Source organism: Euprymna scolopes, chromosome 13 (genome assembly GCF_053919585.1).
Source record: "Euprymna scolopes isolate OS-2025 chromosome 13, ASM5391958v1, whole genome shotgun sequence".
Lineage (NCBI taxonomy): Eukaryota > Metazoa > Mollusca > Cephalopoda > Sepiida > Sepiolidae > Euprymna > Euprymna scolopes.
Genome location: NC_136494.1, coordinates 40,256,497 through 40,274,940, shown reverse-complemented (window position 1 = coordinate 40,274,940; position 18,444 = coordinate 40,256,497). Strand labels below are relative to the sequence as shown.

Sequence of the window (18,444 nt, the reverse complement as noted above, 5' to 3'; positions counted from 1 at the left end):
GTGAGTTCCTTTGGTTTATAAGTTGAAAAGAAAAACTTAACTATTGCCGGTAAACTTTCAAGTCAGATATGACTTCCTACTTGACAGTTGTGAATTTTCAAATGCGTTGTTTACAATCAATAGATATTGAAAAACAAGTGAATAGTGTTTATAATAAAGCCTATTATATTGGAAATAAATTAAAATAGACAGATTGCAATATATTTTTAAAAGTAATTTTCAAGTCTTAAAATTGACGAATAGAACATATGGAGGATGGTTAAATTAATGCAAAAATAGAGGGGTTTTGTGCTTGAGCTTAATATTGAAAATTCTTGCACGCGCCTTTTTATAAAAACGGTTTACTATCTACATAAAAGACTGAAAATAGTTCCAATTTTATTCCAGACCATTAGAAAAAAAGAGTTTCAGAATAGAGGCACTTTTTTTTTTCCATTAACAATAAAAAGGTGTAAATTGGTAAGTTACCAGGTTTAGGAAAATGACACATTAAATCTTTTTCATTGTAAAACCTCTGATTTTATAGCCGATGTAAATTAAATCCTTCAGGGGCAGGGACAATTTTTTTTTTTCTGGGTCAGAATCTATCCAACACTTATCGTTTTTTTTACCGTGAAGTAGCATTATTTTTAGCTACTTAAATTGAGCAGCTTCGGGTCTTGTCGCAAGCGATTTATAGATTTCGGTGCTTTATTTTTACAACTAAAAATTACACTTATTCAGCCAAAATACAAAAAGCTGATGTACGTATCGTCACGGTAGAAGATGTCATTCTAAAAATCACGTAAATTGATCAAGTATTTTTTTTATTATATAAAAGTAGTTTTACAAGCTAAATGAGAACTACTGGGCGCCATATTAGTTAAGAATGTGGACAAATCACAAGGGCAGACAACTCAAATTGACTATTTTTCCTTTTAACATCTCCAGAAGTAAACGATCATCAATGGCTACTAAAAATAATCGATAAAAATCGTAAATTTTGATTTGCTTAAACTAAAATTTAAGTGATTTTTGGAATATGACATCGCCCTGTTCGTACGTACTCGCGCGACTTGTGAAATACTGTTTATCTTGAACTTTCCAGCCGCCACTGAAACAAGAATCTTTAAATTAGTTGTTTTAAAACAAGTTGGTTAAAATAATTTAATGCCCAAACGATACCATAAAAAACTTGTATAAAACTAGAATTGATTAAGATAATATTGTTTCAATGGCTGTCATCTTTAACATTTTAGCTTTAAGTTGCAATTTAAAAAAAATTCCTGGAAACTACGCGGCCTCTGTTTCCAAGCCAGCATAGAAACATAAGAAACTTAAAATTCTATTTTTTAAAAATAAATTTCAATTTAAACATTTTCCTTTTATTTCTTAAAATGTTACATAGGAAAGGTTTTAAGTACCAGACACAAAAAAATGGGAAGAGTTTGTGCAATTTTTCTAAAAAAAAAAAAAAAAAAAAAAAAAGATACAAAATATTGAATTATGCTGCCTTTTAATGAAAAAGGATCCAAGAGGAAAAAAAAAAAAAAAAAAAAAAAAAAAAAAAAAATCACCGGTATCATTTTTTATACTTCAAAAATTGTCCAACTGATTAAAAAAAAAAAAAAAAAAAAAAACATGTCCAGAGTTATTTCTCCTTTTGCTGTTGGGTAAAAAATAAAAGTGCACTAGAGTTTTTTTTTTTTTTTTTTTTTTTTTTTAAATCCTCGTCTTCATGAACTTTACTTAAAAAAATAAAGTTTTTGGGGGGTGGAGGTGGGGGTAAAGCAAATCTAAATTTATTGGCGACATTATTTTTAAGGAAACAGTTAAAAAAAATAGGCAAAAACAATTTCGGTTTAGATATTACTCATTTGAGATGGTATTCATGTTAAAATTTAAAACAATAAGCATTGTAGGTTAGCGTAAATAAATTGCGGTGGTTACTGGTTGGCTGTTAAACATCTTGTTTAGCAACACACAACACACTTCCATGTGTTACTTTGCCCAGAACGACCGATATTTACGATAATTTAAGACTTACAGATGTTAAACCAATTAGTTCTAATTTTCCAACTATTGCCTTCAAAATAATTTATGCCATTATTAGTAAAGTTTACCGAAACCGAAATTATAGTACACCGACAAAAATAGCAAACATCAAAAAAAGTTAAATGTCGTAAGTTTTACGAGGCATCGTATTTTGTTTAACAAATACATAATTTAAAAATTAGTCAAAACAGATGCATGTCACTAGAGGGAATGGATTCGGTTTACCATGGGTTCTTTAATACGACAGAGACGCGTCAGACAATTTTCTGATTAAAAAAAAAAAGCAAAAAACACAAACCATAAAAATATACTTCAGTGAGAATTTTCTGATCGACAAACTCGCAGCAGTCAGCATCACAAAATGAACACATGTCGGATATTAAAATCTAGTTTTCAACAAAACGTCGAAATTTGAAGTAATTTCTGGCTTGAATTTACTTGCAGAAAAAAGTCAATGGTTGGTTCATGTGTTCTCGAAGTTTCTGGATCCAAACAAAACCCCATTTTCTCCACACTTATGGAGAAGAAAAAAAAAGGGGGGGGGAACTAAAACAAGTTTTTGTGCAGAATAATGGATTTTGAAAGAAACGTATTTAAATGAACATTACTTACGCGTCATATCGAATATAAATTAAAAAAATTATAAACATGATCCAATAGAAAAATTACAAGTATCGATTTATAGCAGGTTTGTTTTGTGGGAGAATTGTGCATTGTGCACATCCTCTACTGGATCATTTTTGGATTTTATACTAATTTCGACATGGCATGTAAGTATGTTTTCACCTGGAAAAAGTTTATTTCCAAATGTTCTATTCTGCGCCTAAAACAAATGAAGGATGCGATCCTATAAAAATTAAATAAAAAATGGACTATTTGTCGAAGAATCTGTCATTGCACGTGACGTCTGCCAAAACTGATGTCTCAGGTTTTTTTTTTTTTTTAAATGTTAACAAGTGCACGTTTTTTACGTTACATTTGGAACTGATAATTGCAAGAATAAATAGCAGTTTTTTTTGGTTATTACATGCAACTAATAATCCACGCAACACGGATTAAAAATTGAAAACGAGGCAAGAACGAGTCAAGTGTAAGACTAAAAACAAAACATCTTAAAAATTCGAATTTGTTTAAATTCTTACAAAAACCCTTTTACAAAAAAAAAAAAAAAAAAAAAAAAAAACGGCGAGCAGTTTTTAAGAACGCAGTAGTGTAAACATTAAACTTCATAACCGGTCTGACATTTTTAGGGGGGGGGGGAGATCTTTTAATGATTCTTTACTTTCACCTAATAATTTAATAAATATAAGTACAGAACTTAGCAAACCAGAAGAGTAAGGGACCCAAAACAGGAAGTCATAATATTAACTAAATCTGACAGAACACGGTTTCGGTTTGCTGTTAACAGAGTCGAGCACTCGAGCAGCAGCACTCAGCAGTACTCTTCTGGTCTGTCGAAGAAAAATATTCGGTACTTCAGGGAGAACGTGGACCCTGCGTAAACGGTTTTATTTTATGATTATCTGAAAGCGCGTGCACAAAAGGTTTGTTTGTTTATTTAATCACGAAAACTTTTGAAGTTACTATGAGCCCCCCCCCCCCAAGCCAAAAGCATTATTTAACTATATGAAAAAAATGTAACATATTTAGGAGAAAATATAAAAATCAAATAAAAACTAGCACGAAATAAAAGCATGGGGTTTGTATTACTGTACACTAATTCGAAAAAGTTGTCAAAAAACAAATGACAAATGTTATCAAAGGCAAGATAAGTTACTGTTCTACCTAACTGGATATGTTTTTAGTGTTTTCATTGATTGTAAACATGTTTATTCAGCTTGAAAAACTGTTTGGCGCCGGAATCTCTTTGACACGGTAAGTTTAGGGAAATGGAGTTATAAGTAAAAGACAAAATACGGTTTAAAACTCGCATTAAGTAAATATTAAACATCCGATTTGTCTCCGGTTATTGATTACTAAAAAACAAAAAAAAAAAAAAAAAAAAAAAAACCCGGGTTTATATTACTGTACACAGATTCGAAAAAGTTGTCAAAAACAAATATACAACAAATAAATGTTATCAAAGACAAGATAAGTTACTTTTCTACCTAACTGGAAATGTTTTTAGTGTTTTTATTCAATGTAACATGTTTATTCATCTCGAAAAATATAGTGTTTATCGATGTATTATTGGAAAATGTAAAATGACGGCCGACTCTTTTACACGGTAAGTTTGGGAAAAGGAGTTAAAAATAAATATGCAAAATACTGTTAAAAACCCACCGAATATATGTCAGCCTATGTCACGGTAACATACATTGAGCGAGTTTTAATCGTATTTTTTTTTTTTTTTATTTATAACTCCTTTTCCCAAACTTACCGTGTCAAAGAGAGAGTTGGCCGCCATTTAAAAATTTCCGATACATCGGTAAACATTGTTTTTCAAGCTGAACAAACATGTTACATTAACACTAAAAACATATCAAATTAGGTAGAAAATTAACTTATCTTGCCTTTGATAACATTTGTTATATTTGTTTTTTTTTACAACTTTCGAATCCGTGTACAGTAATACAAAAAATAAAAATAAGAATGACGACTACTTCCAAGCATTTAAATAAAAAGCCGACAGTTTCGGTTTCTTAAAACTAAAGTGTTTTAAATACCTTTTAAAATACAAATTTTAAATAGAAAAAAACGAAAATGTTACATTAATTTAAAATTTGGAATAGTCAAAAACAATTTTAGTCACGTGTTTAACGTTAAACGAAAAGAAAACATTTGCTAAGTTCTTATTTGCCTGCTAATACAAATAAAAATTGCCCCAGTCGAAAAGGATTTTATCAGATCCGTAAGGATAGAACACTAAGCGACTATAATTTGACCACGTAGGCCCGTTTTTTAGATTTCTCGGCTTGTAACTAGTGCTCGATTACCAGTAGTATTCTTCAAGTTATGCAAAAACAAAATTACTTTTTCCAAATTATCTTGTTAACTCGTGTGCTCAGCGTGTTTTATGGGAACAGCAAGAAGAATTAACATTTTACATGACATGTTTTTATTTAAAAAAGTTCCTCTTCCAAAAACAAGAGGTTTCAGATTTCAGGCGAAAGTTTTAAACATTACAACTGGATATTTTCCTTTAGCACTCCGAATTATAATTTGAAGAGTTAATTGTTTCAGTTTGTGAACCTGCCATAAAGGACGATTTTTAAAAATGAAAATATAAAATGTTTTTCGTTTTTCTTCCAGTCCATCTAAAGTTAAAAAAAAAAAATAAATAAAGTGGCAGATAGTTAAGTGGAAATAAATTTCCCTGAAACAAAGTTTATTTCAATGATTAAAAGAAAATATTGAGCCCCGCCCTCACTTGGAACATTTTAGATAAAAATGTACAATATACATTAGAGACCAGATTTTCATTTCCCCTCCAGAGATGGATTTATAAACGTTTTTACAGAGCGATTTGTTTAGATCTTTGATAAGATAGGGACTCGTGAGAAATCATTTTTCTTTGGTTTAGGAGGACAAAATGAACAATAATGTACTTTAGTTTAATCCAGAGTGTAAGAACAGAATAGTAAACAGTCCTTCCCCATCCTGTTATTTAAACACACTAGAAGAGATGAGAATGTGCGGCTTTTTTTTTTTTTTTTTTTTTTTTTTTTACTATTTATCTTCACCTAAGCTAAAAATTATTTTTTTAATCAATAGCTTAAGTTTTCAAAACTAGTCCAGCATTTGATATTAACTACCCCCCTCTCCTCCAGTAATAGGTGGAGAGAGCGGATAAAAGTCGCCCGATGTTTACTTCATGGATATCAAAAACTCACGGAGTTTGAAGCATTTAAACAGATTTGTTATTGGAGTTAGCCAAGTATTACGGTTCATTTGTGCTCTTAGAGCAAAGAAAAAGAGATCCGCCTCTTTCGTCTGAAAAAAAAAAGTTTGGGGTTTGAATCATCGCTATTTTATTTACAAACCGAAACTAAAAAATATCATTGGAAATGCCATCAAATAAGGAAAACATCCTTTGTTTTTAGTTTTATGGTTTTATTTTTTTGTAAAAAGCAAGCAGTAATGAAATGATGTTGAATTTGTAATAAAAATGTTTTGACAAAAAATATTTACTTATCCTTTTCGTTCCATATAGGGGTTTTAACGAAGAATGTTTCATGTAGTGGTCTTATGAAGTGATAGTCTTTAATTTTACAATAGGGACATTCTATTAGATGGCTGTATTCACTGTAATAGGGAAGGCCTGCTATTACGTCGACGACAGCCCTTCGACAGTGTTTGCAAGTGAGTCGTTTCGGACAACAGGGCATGGCTGCGAATATATCGTAGGAATACATGGTTCCCAGCAACAACGTACTGCCATCCCATCTCTTTTTGCAGGATGAGCACCTCACATCGGTCCGACCGTCCAGACAGTTAATACACACGGCGTTAAGGTACATATGCTGCTTACCATCGAAATCAATTGGTATCTGCTTGTGATCACCGCCAGATCCGAGGTAGCTGAGATTACTGTCCTTAACAGACCCATTCTGTTGGAGATAACTTTGGGGTGACAGGAAAAGGGTCCCGTCGATAAGCGGGTAGCGATCGAAGACAGGCAGCTCGCATTTACACAGGACGCATGGTAACGAGCCCGTCTTGTGGTTGCTGAGAGTAGACAAGACGAAAACTCTGGTGTCGTCATTACCATGAGAACCGTCGTCCTCCATCTTGATATAATACGGGTTCTGTTTGTAACGAGGGAGGTTCTTGAAAGCAGACAGATCAATCCGACGTTTGAATAGGCTACCGTTAGTGGCACCGGTTTGGTTTTGAAGGCCCTGGCCGACTCCAACAGAATCGACTCCATTGTCGCATTTGCTATTTTTTCTCACAGAAAGGGAATTCAAATTGGACATTGACGATGGAGACCCAACCGGTGTTGACGGAGAGCAAGAAAGATAAGAGTTTGGAGGGCTGGAACCAGTACTTATGCTACTTGTCCGAGGTCGACTGCTACCATTGGTGCCCCCACAGTGGCTGTTAGGGTTCATACCAACCTTGCTTGTCATCACAGCAACCGGTTTGTCGTTCTTTTTCTTGTTCTTGCGGCCTTTCTTGGAGTTATTAGCATTGTCATTCTGTGCTGGAGGGATGTAGTCGAGGTCCTTACGCAGGTGACCCCGGCTGCACTTACAATCACATGCCTTGAAGGCCAGGTCGTAACCCTTCTTGGTCCACAGGTTCTGAAGTCGCTGTTTTTCGCTCCAGCTGCGGGCCCGACCGCAAGAGCGGAGGTAAGCTAGTACGCCTTGCTCCCAACTTTCAAAACAAAACCGGTGCATCCAGGACCCGACAGAGCAATTCTCATTGTTGCATACAACTTTAACTGAATCGCATGGATCAGAAGGGTCGATAAATTCAGTAATATCACTACAACCCGAGGGAACACAACAGCGAACAAGATTGTTCGGGGTTTGGTTGTCATTAGGGGCCTGGCCGTGTCCACCGCCGATCAATCCACCATTTTGTTGTGGTTGATGGTGGTTATTATCCGGTTGCTCCACTAGTAAGAGGTTGTTGTTGTGTTCATCCTCACGTGTACGGTGGTGGCGGTTGTGTTTGTGCGCTGGCATCGCGGCTGGTCAAAGAGGTAGGTAATAATGGGGGAATGATTCTTATTTGTTCTTTTTTCAATTAAAAAAAAAAAAAAAAAAAATCAAACGAGCTACAATTATTTTTCAAGCCCGTAACTTTTCTTTTTCAAGATGAAGACGTCGATTGTAGGGAGTAAAAAAATATAACGACACTGCTGCCTTGTAATATATCATCGGGTTGTCGTGGACCCCTTTAAACTTCATCCAGCAAGAAAATAGTGTACAAAAATATAAGAGACTATTAAATGCGTTGAGTATCAAGAAAACCCTGCTACTCCCTGTAGGAAGTGGCAATGGTGGAAGGAGAAGCAGTCGTTGTGATTTTGAGTGGAGGAAACTGAAAAACGGCGGGCACGGCAACTCAGGTTTTGTTCGACTGCCTGCAACCCGCCCGCTAAGTTTCCCTCTGCATTTCACCGCGCCGGTACACTCAGTTTTTGTGAAAACCAAAGTGGGCGGGAATATTCGTAGACACGCCCAACAACTGTATTTTCATTGGTTCGTTTGACGTAATTGACAGCTCGGCAAGGCTTTACCTCTTCGTTTTTTGTTTTTTTTTAAACTTTGATTGATAGCTAAAAAGTGGTTGTATGAGTGAATATATTGTAAACAGACAAAATGAAATTTTTATAAGTTCGTATAAAGGTAAAAATAAATAAATAAAAATAAAATGTACTCTTAACGCTAGCAGAGAACGATTATAAATGGCCGGATGATGCATACAGAAGTAATTTTAACGATGTAGGTAAGAAAGAGGAAGAAACAGCCAAATTCATTATTATCAACTAAAAAAAAAACTACACAAGTAAACATTTATTTTGATGCTCTTGCTTGCTTTTGTCTGTTTTACGATTCACGTGTAAACATATTTGAAAAGTTTTTGTAAATATTTGTTAATAATGAACACTGACCCAACGGGTTACGACTAGTCGACAAATTCTAAAACGCTAAGAACATATTATAAGTCGAGTAGCTCCAGAGTGAATCCGGTATTGTGGTTTGGTTTGCCAATACTTCCATATGCTGGATGGTATTGCCAATATGTATGAGTGAAGTGTGAAGATCAATGAAAAACTAACAGATCTCCCGTTTAATGGCCTTAGTGACTAATGGTATTTGCAATAAATAATCCCATTTTTTTTTCATTTGTTTGTGAAGAATAATCACCAATTTGTACCACTCGACAGATTACGTTAACTGAATTTTAAATTTGTAAATCTAGAAAGAGGAAGTTTTTCTTTTTTTGTTTGTTATTGTCTTGTTTTTATAAATTATATTAATATTTTGAAAAGAATTCCTATATTTTAAATTAATTAAAACACATACACACATACAAAACATTTAACAATGTTTTTGATTTGCAAACAGAAGTTGACAAAAACAAAAAACGTCGACATTTAAGAACAAAAATACTGAATATGTGACACTGACTGACAACAAACAATAATACTGAATGTATGATAACAATACGAAGGCAAGAAGACCCTTCCCTTGGGAGATCATCTTGTTCGTTACGTCTGAGAAAATTCAAATATATTTAATTGCATATAAATTATTAACTATTACTATATATTAACCCAGTGTTGCCCGGTAGAGGGCTTAAAACAAACACACACACACACACACACACACACACACACACACACACACACACACACACACAAACGATATAGGGATCATGTTTACATTTTTTTTTTTAATATTTAAAAGAATAGTTTAAATTGTTCCTTATTTTATTTTGGATTTCAATAAATATTTGATTACTAAATAAAAAAATAATGTAATATGTAGTTTATAAAGTTAAATATAGACGATGAACATACGCGATCTGTATGACAGTTTTGTTATATAAGAGATTAAACGATGTCTGAACTCAAATATAATGGGCCCTCTTGCACTTTAAGGAAACTAAAATAGGAAGAAAAAAAAAAAGGAACAGCAGTCGTCTTACACCGGTTGAAAGAATGCCATATGACGTCATTTTATAAATAAAATGGAATAATGAAATTGACAATATTAGAAAACAGAATTTTTTGGGTACTTGTACAGTTTAATCGAGACATTAAAAAATTAAAATATAAAAAAAAAAAAAAAATGGTTATATTGTACGGATTCGTTATGGAACGAAGTTCTCTGAGAAAAGATTTCACTTAATTTCATCAAGTAGTTTTTATTTTACAGCGAAAAAAAAAAACAAAAAACAATTTGTTATGATACCGAGCAAAAGGTTCGATTTTTAGGAAGAAAAGCTAGTAAAAGATGGGGTAAGAGTGTCGGCGCTTTAACTGGAGTTATCTCCCCGTTGCGTGTTCAACAAATTTCATAATGGCTGACTTCAACGCACTTTCATAAAAACGTGTTTTTCTGCTGTAAAATAAAAACTACTCGATCAAATTAAATTAATTTTTTTTTCGAAGATCTTTAGTCCAAAACGGATACGTACAATATAACCCCCACCTTTTTTTTTTTCGATATTTTCATTTTTTAAACTGTACAAGTACATTTTTTTTTAATAAATGATTTTTTTTAATAAATGATTTTTTTTAATAAATGATTTTTTTTAATAAATGATTTTTTTTAATAAATGTTTTTTATGAATGCAGGGATTTTAAAAACAATTTTTTAAAACCTAATTTTATAAATAGAATAATTAGAAATGATAAAAAGAAATGATATTGCAATTGACAATATTAGAAAACAGATTTTTTTTGTACTTCATGGAAAACGTGGAGTCTGCATTAACGTTTTTTTATGGATACAAGCTTTAAAAAAAAACAGGTTTATGAGATATATATGAAGAACGTGAAAAAAATTGCGCATTTCAGGGAGCAGCCATTAAACGAAAACTGTTTACGCAGGGTCCACGTTTCCTATGAAGTTCACTTTTTTTTTTCTTTTTTTTTACAAACAACCAAAGATATTATACGGAAATGGTCAATGTCAAGTTCCTTTCCAACTCCTCAAAAAACTTTAAAATGACGACTTTTATAGGTTTTCGGTGGTGTTGAAAACGAATATCACAATTACATTTGGGGCAGATAAGTATAAGTATTGTCAATTTCATTATTCATTTTATTTATAAAATGACGTCATAATTTCGCTATCGAATCAATGGCAATTCTTTCAACCGGTGTAAGACGACTGCTGTTCCTTTTTTTTCTTCCTATTTTAATTTCCTTAAAGTGCAAGAGGGGCCATATAATGTACATCTATATAATTTTTAAAAGACATACTTCTTATATTTAAAAAATGTATAGTCATCCTTAATTTTAACGAAACATGCATTGCATCAGCGTTGTTATTAGCAAAACATGGCTGTACTCGGTGTCTATTATGCGAACGCTAAAACAGTGGAATAATCACCTTTTGTTTATTTGTGATTTGCATCTGTGATGAAAGGTTGTCATTAAAATAAAGCAACAGTAAATAAATGTACTCCTCTAAAGAGGTTCAAAGAAATAAGTTAAAGAGACCATCGTAATCAACCTCTAAGCGAATTGACATATTCGCAGTTTATGTCGGCAGTTCTTCGGTAAAGAAGGCATTGTTTACATTTGGCCTGGATTTCCACTGCGAAGAACAATTCACGACTGAGAAAATTTTTATTTTTATTCCTTTTCTCCACATTAAAAAACAACCCTGGTATCTAACTCTGTCCCGTGGGGAGGCATTGTAAATAGGAACAATAACAATGTTTTATTGATAAATCTGTTTTTTATTTTTCTCTGTTTAATTTACAAAACTAATCCTCTTTTAAAAATAAAATTGAATTTCTCTCTCTAACTCCCCACACGGCCACACGGGCAGAGTAGGACACCATTTTTTAATGCGGGAACATCCAGCTAGCCCAAAAGTATCACTGTGGATTGGGAGCGTTGAATGAAAAAAAAAAAAAAAAAAAAAAAAAAACAACAACAAAAAAAGAAAAAACAAATGTAGAGCGTAGTATCAGATCAGATACTACTCTTTGCTCTTGTTTTTGAATTTCATATTTATTTATTTTGCAACTTTCAAAGTGAACAATTTTATAAATTTTTACCCTTTGCCCTCATGCTTCTAATATAAAAATTAGATGTTCTTTTAAACGTCAATTAGAAAAATAAAAATAAAATAGATTATAAATTTTATCTCTATATTTATTTAAATTGGACAGAGCAAGAACACATACCATAGGAGAGAACAACTGGCAACATTTGTTATTTAAATAGTCGCCATTTTAACAGTGAAAAAAAAATGGTTACCCGTTCTCGAATATGCTATACTGTCAAGAACTGGGTGAACGTTAAATTAATATAGTAATCTAAAGTCTAAAATATAGCTTAAAATTTTTTTTCAGAATGTTGACGTGTAATCACACACACACACACACACACACACACACACACACACACACACACAAAATAGAATCTCATTTTTATTTTGACAACGTGGGGGTCAAATTAGTAACATTTTACATACATTTTTTATTTAAAAAAAAAATGCTGTATTTAAGTAGCTTTATTTTATTATTAACATTATTTTGTTTTCTTTTATACTTCAGTGTTTCGAGTCAGTTTTCGGATTTTTTTTCTTACTCCTTATTCGTCCCAAACACCACTGACGAGCACCTGCCCAGCAAAAAAAAGAAGAAAAAACAAAAACAAAGATAAACATTTAAAAACAAAAGAAACATGTAATTGAATTGCTCAATGAGTGACAGTGAAAAAGATTATTTGTTTATTTGCTTCCAATGATGATAAAGTTATACAGAATGTCACTTTATTATAGGAATTAATCTCCCCTCCCTTCTAAAAAAAAGGCACTTTTGACGGGTGCAAAATTAGCCATGTCGGCATTTCCCAATAAGGGTGCTTTCTAGTAATTTAGGACAGTTAATTTTGGGCTATGCGAAATAAATTACGTGCGTTTTTTTTTGTTTTTTTTTCGAGAGATGTCTATTTTTTTGCGATTAAGTGTGGTTTTACGACCCTGCCACTCGGAGTAAACGATAAAAATATTAATTAACTGCCTTAGAATGGTCCAGAAATGAGGATCATTTTATGCTTAATTTATATACAAAAATGATTCCCAACTCTAAATTCTAAAATAATTGTTGTTGTTCATTTTTCTTTCAGTAAATTTTTTAGGGTGTTACTGTTCACACGCAATATATAACAAAAAAAAAAAAACAACAACAACAACAACAAAAAAAAACAAGGCATGGCCCGAGAAGAAAGGTCTGCAACCACGACAAAATGATAAACACGTCGTCTATAATTCCTTCCTATGTAAACATATACAATATACAAAGTTGTTTTTGTGTTTTATTAATGAAACCAACTATTTTCGTCGGCGATAAGAAGTTAAGAAGATTAAAAATAAACCCCGATTGCTCGAGGCAAGTGGCCTGAATTGAAAAAAAAAAAAAAAAAAAAAAAAAACTAAACAAATTGAAAAAATAATCTAAGCACATTTTGAAAGTTCTTAAATATCATAATGATTGTTTCCCTTGAAACCTGTCCAAAACAACAAACGTATACTTTTAGAAAGTTTTTTTGTTTTGTTTTGTTTAAGCCATTTTTGTATCTCTTGTTCGCACTCCTTATTTCTTACATCTCGGCACAAGGCAAAGGTAGACAAGGCAATTTTTTAATGTCGGGAAAGGGGGAAATCCAATTCAACCACCGAAAAGGGGATTCTGACTTGGCACAATAAATTAAAATTTCCTCAGTGAAAAAGGACCCTCCCTTCTCTAAAATAGCCGAGAATATAACATTGGTCACCCTTCATTCCCTGAGAAAGAGATTCTATATTTTAAAGAAAATTATGTGTGAACACCGTGAAAAACAAAACAATTGGGTCGACCTAGACGAGAGTGCCCAAAATGCCGACCAGGACTGAATGGAAGAAATATCTCATGTATTTAATTTAAGCCGTCGTTTCGTATCTTACAACATATACAACAAATACTTTATTGTAACTTTTTCTTTAATCTTTAATAATTTATAAATATTTATATAAAATTATCAGAAAAAAGCCAAATTTGAAGCCAAAATTGAAAAAGAAACCAAGCTGTCAACCCTGATAGGCACTTGAATTTACTTTGGCAACACTCTTCTCTCTACCGTATCGCTTGTAAAAAATGGCTACTTCTCCAAGAATGGAAATTCTCCTTAATTTTACCCAGGAGAAAGGATTACAGTATGCCCAAAGTAAACAGCTCGTGTCCACCCAGAAAATATTTGTTGTATATGTTGTAAGATACGATGTTGTAAGATACGAAACGACGGCTTAAATTAAATACATGAGATATTTCTTCCATTCAGTCCTGGTCGGCATTTTGGGCACTCTCGTCTAGGTCGACCAACAATTGTTTTAAAATTTAGAGCGGAGATTGGTTTCGCATATAAATATAACTTATAATGATCTTCCATTCCTTCTAGCGTTTTAGGATACTCAATCTCAAATATTAAATATGTTTTTGGTAGGTAAATATATTCTATATATTACTAATATTAGGCAAATTAACTTTTAATCGTAAAAATTGAAAATGTCATTTAAAAAACGTAAACATTAAAACTGAAAAATCAATAACAGCACTCGCGACTCCACAACTTAAATGGCATTTTTTTCTTTCAATAAAACTATTTTTCCTGAGATTAAAAAAATACCGCGTTTATAATTTCGATAATCAAAATCAATTTGAGAAAACCTCAGGTTGGAATTAAAGTGTAGAAGCTGTTCCGTTCTCGATGAAATGAAGAGAAACCCTTCGAGAATCTGTTTTTATTATTGTGGTTCCTAATCCACTGTGCCTTTTTTTTTTTTTTTTTTGAGGAGAGGATAGACTTTTTTTATATATTAAAAACCGATTTTGTGTTGCCCTCGTGGCAAATAAAAATGGAAGGATCAAAGAATGTTAAAAAAAAGAACTAACGATTATTTTAAAGATGATTAAAAAAATAACATTTATGTTGTTTATAACTTATATTTTTTAATAAAGTCTTAATTTGTGACATGTGTATTGTGAAAAAGTCAATATAATATTAAATCGACAAAATAAAAACAAAACTATCCATGTTTTATTCACATGACATTTGTAAAATGAAGATTTATTTTATAGACGCTGTTACATTTTGCAAACTCCTCGCAAACTGACTGCAGAAAAATGAAAACAAATTTATTTTAAACATTTTAAAAATGGATCTTTTAATTTGTTGTCTAAAATCATTATTATAAAATTATACATTTATTTTTGTTAAGTTGTTCTGAACTAATTCCGAAAGTTAAATAATAATAATTTTTTTATAGGAAATAAGGAAAAAAAATGTTAGATTTTTCCATACGACAGGGTCATGTGTAAATATTAATGTTTTCCTTGGTTTAAAAACACAAAAGTTAGAATATTAACACTTGACTATTTTGTATTCAGATTTTAATCAAGCCAGCTTAAAAGTTTCATAGATTCATGATGATGTAATAAACAAATCAGTCATTTTTTAATCTATTTTTCTTAAAGAAACTGCGTTTTAAACTCTTCAAAAATCCGAAACTAACACCATGTTTTAAACTGTCGATTAGAAAGCAATTTCTAGCTTGAATTAAAAATTAAAAAGAAAAAAAAAATACAAAACAAGTATTACGGTTCATTTGTGGTTTGAAAATAACGTAACACCTTTATCTTCACATCTTGTATTTGTGGTGAATCTAGAAAATACGGCGAATGGCGTTCATTTTTTTAATCATATGCAGAAGAAAGAGGTCATGTTTACAACTGTCGTCAGAAGAAAACAAAGCAGTTGTGAAATCCAAACGAAAATATTTCGTTATTATGAAAAACTCAGACACTGTTTTAAACAACATACATATTCGGCTTCTTTTTTTTTGTTTTTGTTTTAAATAAGCGTTTGACAGTTTTCTATTGTGTTGAGTGAGAATATTTGAAAAAATCTATTCGGAGCATTATTTTTCGAAATCACGAGCACATGGCCCAGGTTAACAAGAAGCGACTCATGTTTATATTAAAAAATAAATAAATAAGTAAATAAATAAATTATTATTATTATTATTATTATTATTATTATTATTATTATTATTATTATTAATAATAATAATAATAATAATAATAATAATAATAATAATAATAATAATATTCTTGTTCTTATGATTATTGCTGCTGCGTCAAGAAATAGGATAAAGTAAAAACATTTTAAATGGATTTTAGAGTAAATTAAATTATTCTCAGTTAAAATAAATCAGTGGAAAAAAAAAAACAAACAATAAAACAGTTGTCTGTTTGTAATAGACAATTTAGTGTTTTAACTTTTTCAATTCAAACCGACATTTTAGACTGTCATGTTTATTAGTAGCAGTAATACAATGTATTGTTCAGTATTGCGTAAGAAATCCATTGTCCTTATACGCCTAGCTACTACGTATTTTTATTCAATGTTTGTAATATTTAACTCTCGAGGCATATCCGGCGTTTTCAGAAAATCAATGACCCCCTGTGCACTCACTACTGCAACTAACTGCACTATCGCTCCAAAACTCATTATTTAGCATTTCTTCTATTTTTAATTTCTATAATTTAAATTAAAATTAAAACGTCACATTTCTTTTTATGGATGTGAAACGCAAACCCTCACGATAGCGTTGTAGCCCCCCTCCCTCCCAATCAAAATAAAATATAATTCCAGCAACCAGAATATATAATCGAAAAGGAAGATACCTGATTTTACTTGGTCTGTTAAAATGCTAACTGTCATGTTTTCGCACAGCAGACAGAGCACACAGATTGACCTATTTCAAAACGTAAATAAATAAAACAGTTCCAGGGTCAGGGTCACTAAAGTAAGGCGAGCTTTGTCTTATTCATTCAATAAAAACAAAAAAACTTTTAAACTGAAACTGTTAAAGTATTTGACTTTTTTTAGCATTGCTTTTTTATGTTTTAAAAGTCAGAACACTACATGAACAAGCGTCGCAAATATAACTGCAATGCTGCTTATTTTAAAAATGAATGTGTTTACTTGTTTTTCTACGAAGGCAAAGTTAGACACCAGACAGGTTTTTTTTTTAATGTGGGGGCCATATCAAGTTCTCCTCAGAATGGTTACTTTAAACTATATGAGGATTTCATCTTTTTTGAACGAGTACAAAAATATATACTACAACCCTAGCAGTTTTAAACGTCATTTCTGTTTAAACTATTTACTATTAAATAATACATACACACACGCACGCGCATGCGCGTGTATGCCTTTTCGTCGACTTTTGATGTGATTATCATTTTACGGTATTATTATACAAACACCGTGACAGCGTTAGGGTTAGGGTTAGGGTTTAGGGTTAGGTTTAGGGTTAGGGTTAGGGTTAATTCGCTGTCACGGTGTTTGTATAAATTTACCCATTTTACTAATAGCTTGCCTTATTCACCCTCCTCCAAACTATGTGAAGACATTGAAACCTCCCAAATGTGGCACGTTGGATTAAGACAAATATTACCCCAGTCTAGGAGAGCAGCCTCAGAGTTAGTTTTTTTATTTCTCCCCCACTCCAAGAACTTAGACATCAGAGTCCAAAATGGAATTGAGAAGTCAACGCCCTCAATGATGGGCATTCTGACCTGCAAAAAGTACCTGGGCAGTTCCGTGGGTATTCCTCGGTGAGGTAGGTGGCTGCAGGCGATTAGCAATAAACTGACCCCATCGCAAAGAGAGTAGGCAAAACCTTTGAGGGTGGACCTCCTAGAACTGCACAGAACTAAACTCCCGCCGCAAGATCAACAGGAATGGTCTAATTTCTGTTGATATCAATTTTTAAAATGTGAGGAAAATCCAGCTCCTCTTAAAAGGGGCTCTCTGGATTTGGACAAAAGTTGTTGTTGTTCCTCCTCCTCCAAAGATTCTATTGTTGGCATTGGTTTCCTCGATATTTTTATCGTCAGAATTCTTTCTGGAAAGACATCGGACATTTATGGGAGGGACCACGAGAAAGTTGTCAATATCTTAAGTGAAAGTGATGTTTGTGGAACGTCGTTCCACTGGAACGAACTGGATTCCAACTTAGAATACCAATGTTGTTGGACGGTCGTTGTTAAACCACCGTTACCTCTCAAAAGTTAGAATTGTCTCAGTCTAGAAAGATTTCTTCACCGACGGCGGACACAACATGTACTAACTACACTATAAGTTATTTAGTTGCAAAAAAAAAAAAACTTATAAAAAATTTACATTATAAACGTAAAAAAGTAAAAATGAACATAATAGTGCATTAAAAGAAAAAACAACAAAAAAAAACTACCCATTTTCGGTGCAATTTTAGTTGGGTCCTTCTCGACTGAGGCAATTTAAAAAAAAAACTTTTTTTTGTTCTAATTGAGGGTACCCTCTTCAAGGGGAGGGTATTCTCCACATTAAAAACCGATCCGGAATTTTAATGAACGGAGTTCTTTCCAAGAATTCACTATTTGTAGAAACACATTATCAGTGAACTGTTTCCTTATAGACTACGACATCGTTATCTTTAAATCCAATATCAACGATTTATCGTCATAAGTAATTAAACTTTATTCATTACATTTATCATTTTCAATCCTTTCGCGGTACTTTTCATTAGGTACCCCCAACCCCAAAGCGCACCACAAAATGACCCCTTAACACGATGTAACTTAAACTTTTAATATAAGTTAACATTATTGTCATAACTTGTGTACCATTAAAAACAAGTTAATAAAATAAAATAAATAAATAAATAGATAAATACATAAAAA

The 18,444-nt window shown here is 32.2% G+C and overlaps 1 protein-coding gene and 1 long non-coding RNA gene across 2 annotated transcripts in view; both read right to left on the bottom strand.

Annotated features, from left to right (window-relative positions):
* The window catches only part of LOC145291982 (uncharacterized), a 110,027-nt gene extending 93,053 nt beyond the window's left edge, over positions 1-16,974 (bottom strand). Inside the window, exon 1 of the long non-coding RNA XR_013869518.1 lies at positions 16,402-16,974. This is a non-coding gene — a long non-coding RNA (uncharacterized LOC145291982). The remainder of the gene's footprint in view (positions 1-16,401) is intronic.
* On the bottom strand, positions 5,070-8,280 carry LOC145291981 (headcase protein homolog). Its single transcript, XM_080137936.1, has one exon. The coding sequence runs from the start codon at positions 7,668-7,670 to the stop codon at positions 6,162-6,164; it is 1,509 nt and encodes a 502-aa protein (XP_079994062.1). The 5' UTR covers positions 7,671-8,280; the 3' UTR covers positions 5,070-6,161.
* Positions 16,975-18,444: the final 1,470 nt, after the last annotated feature.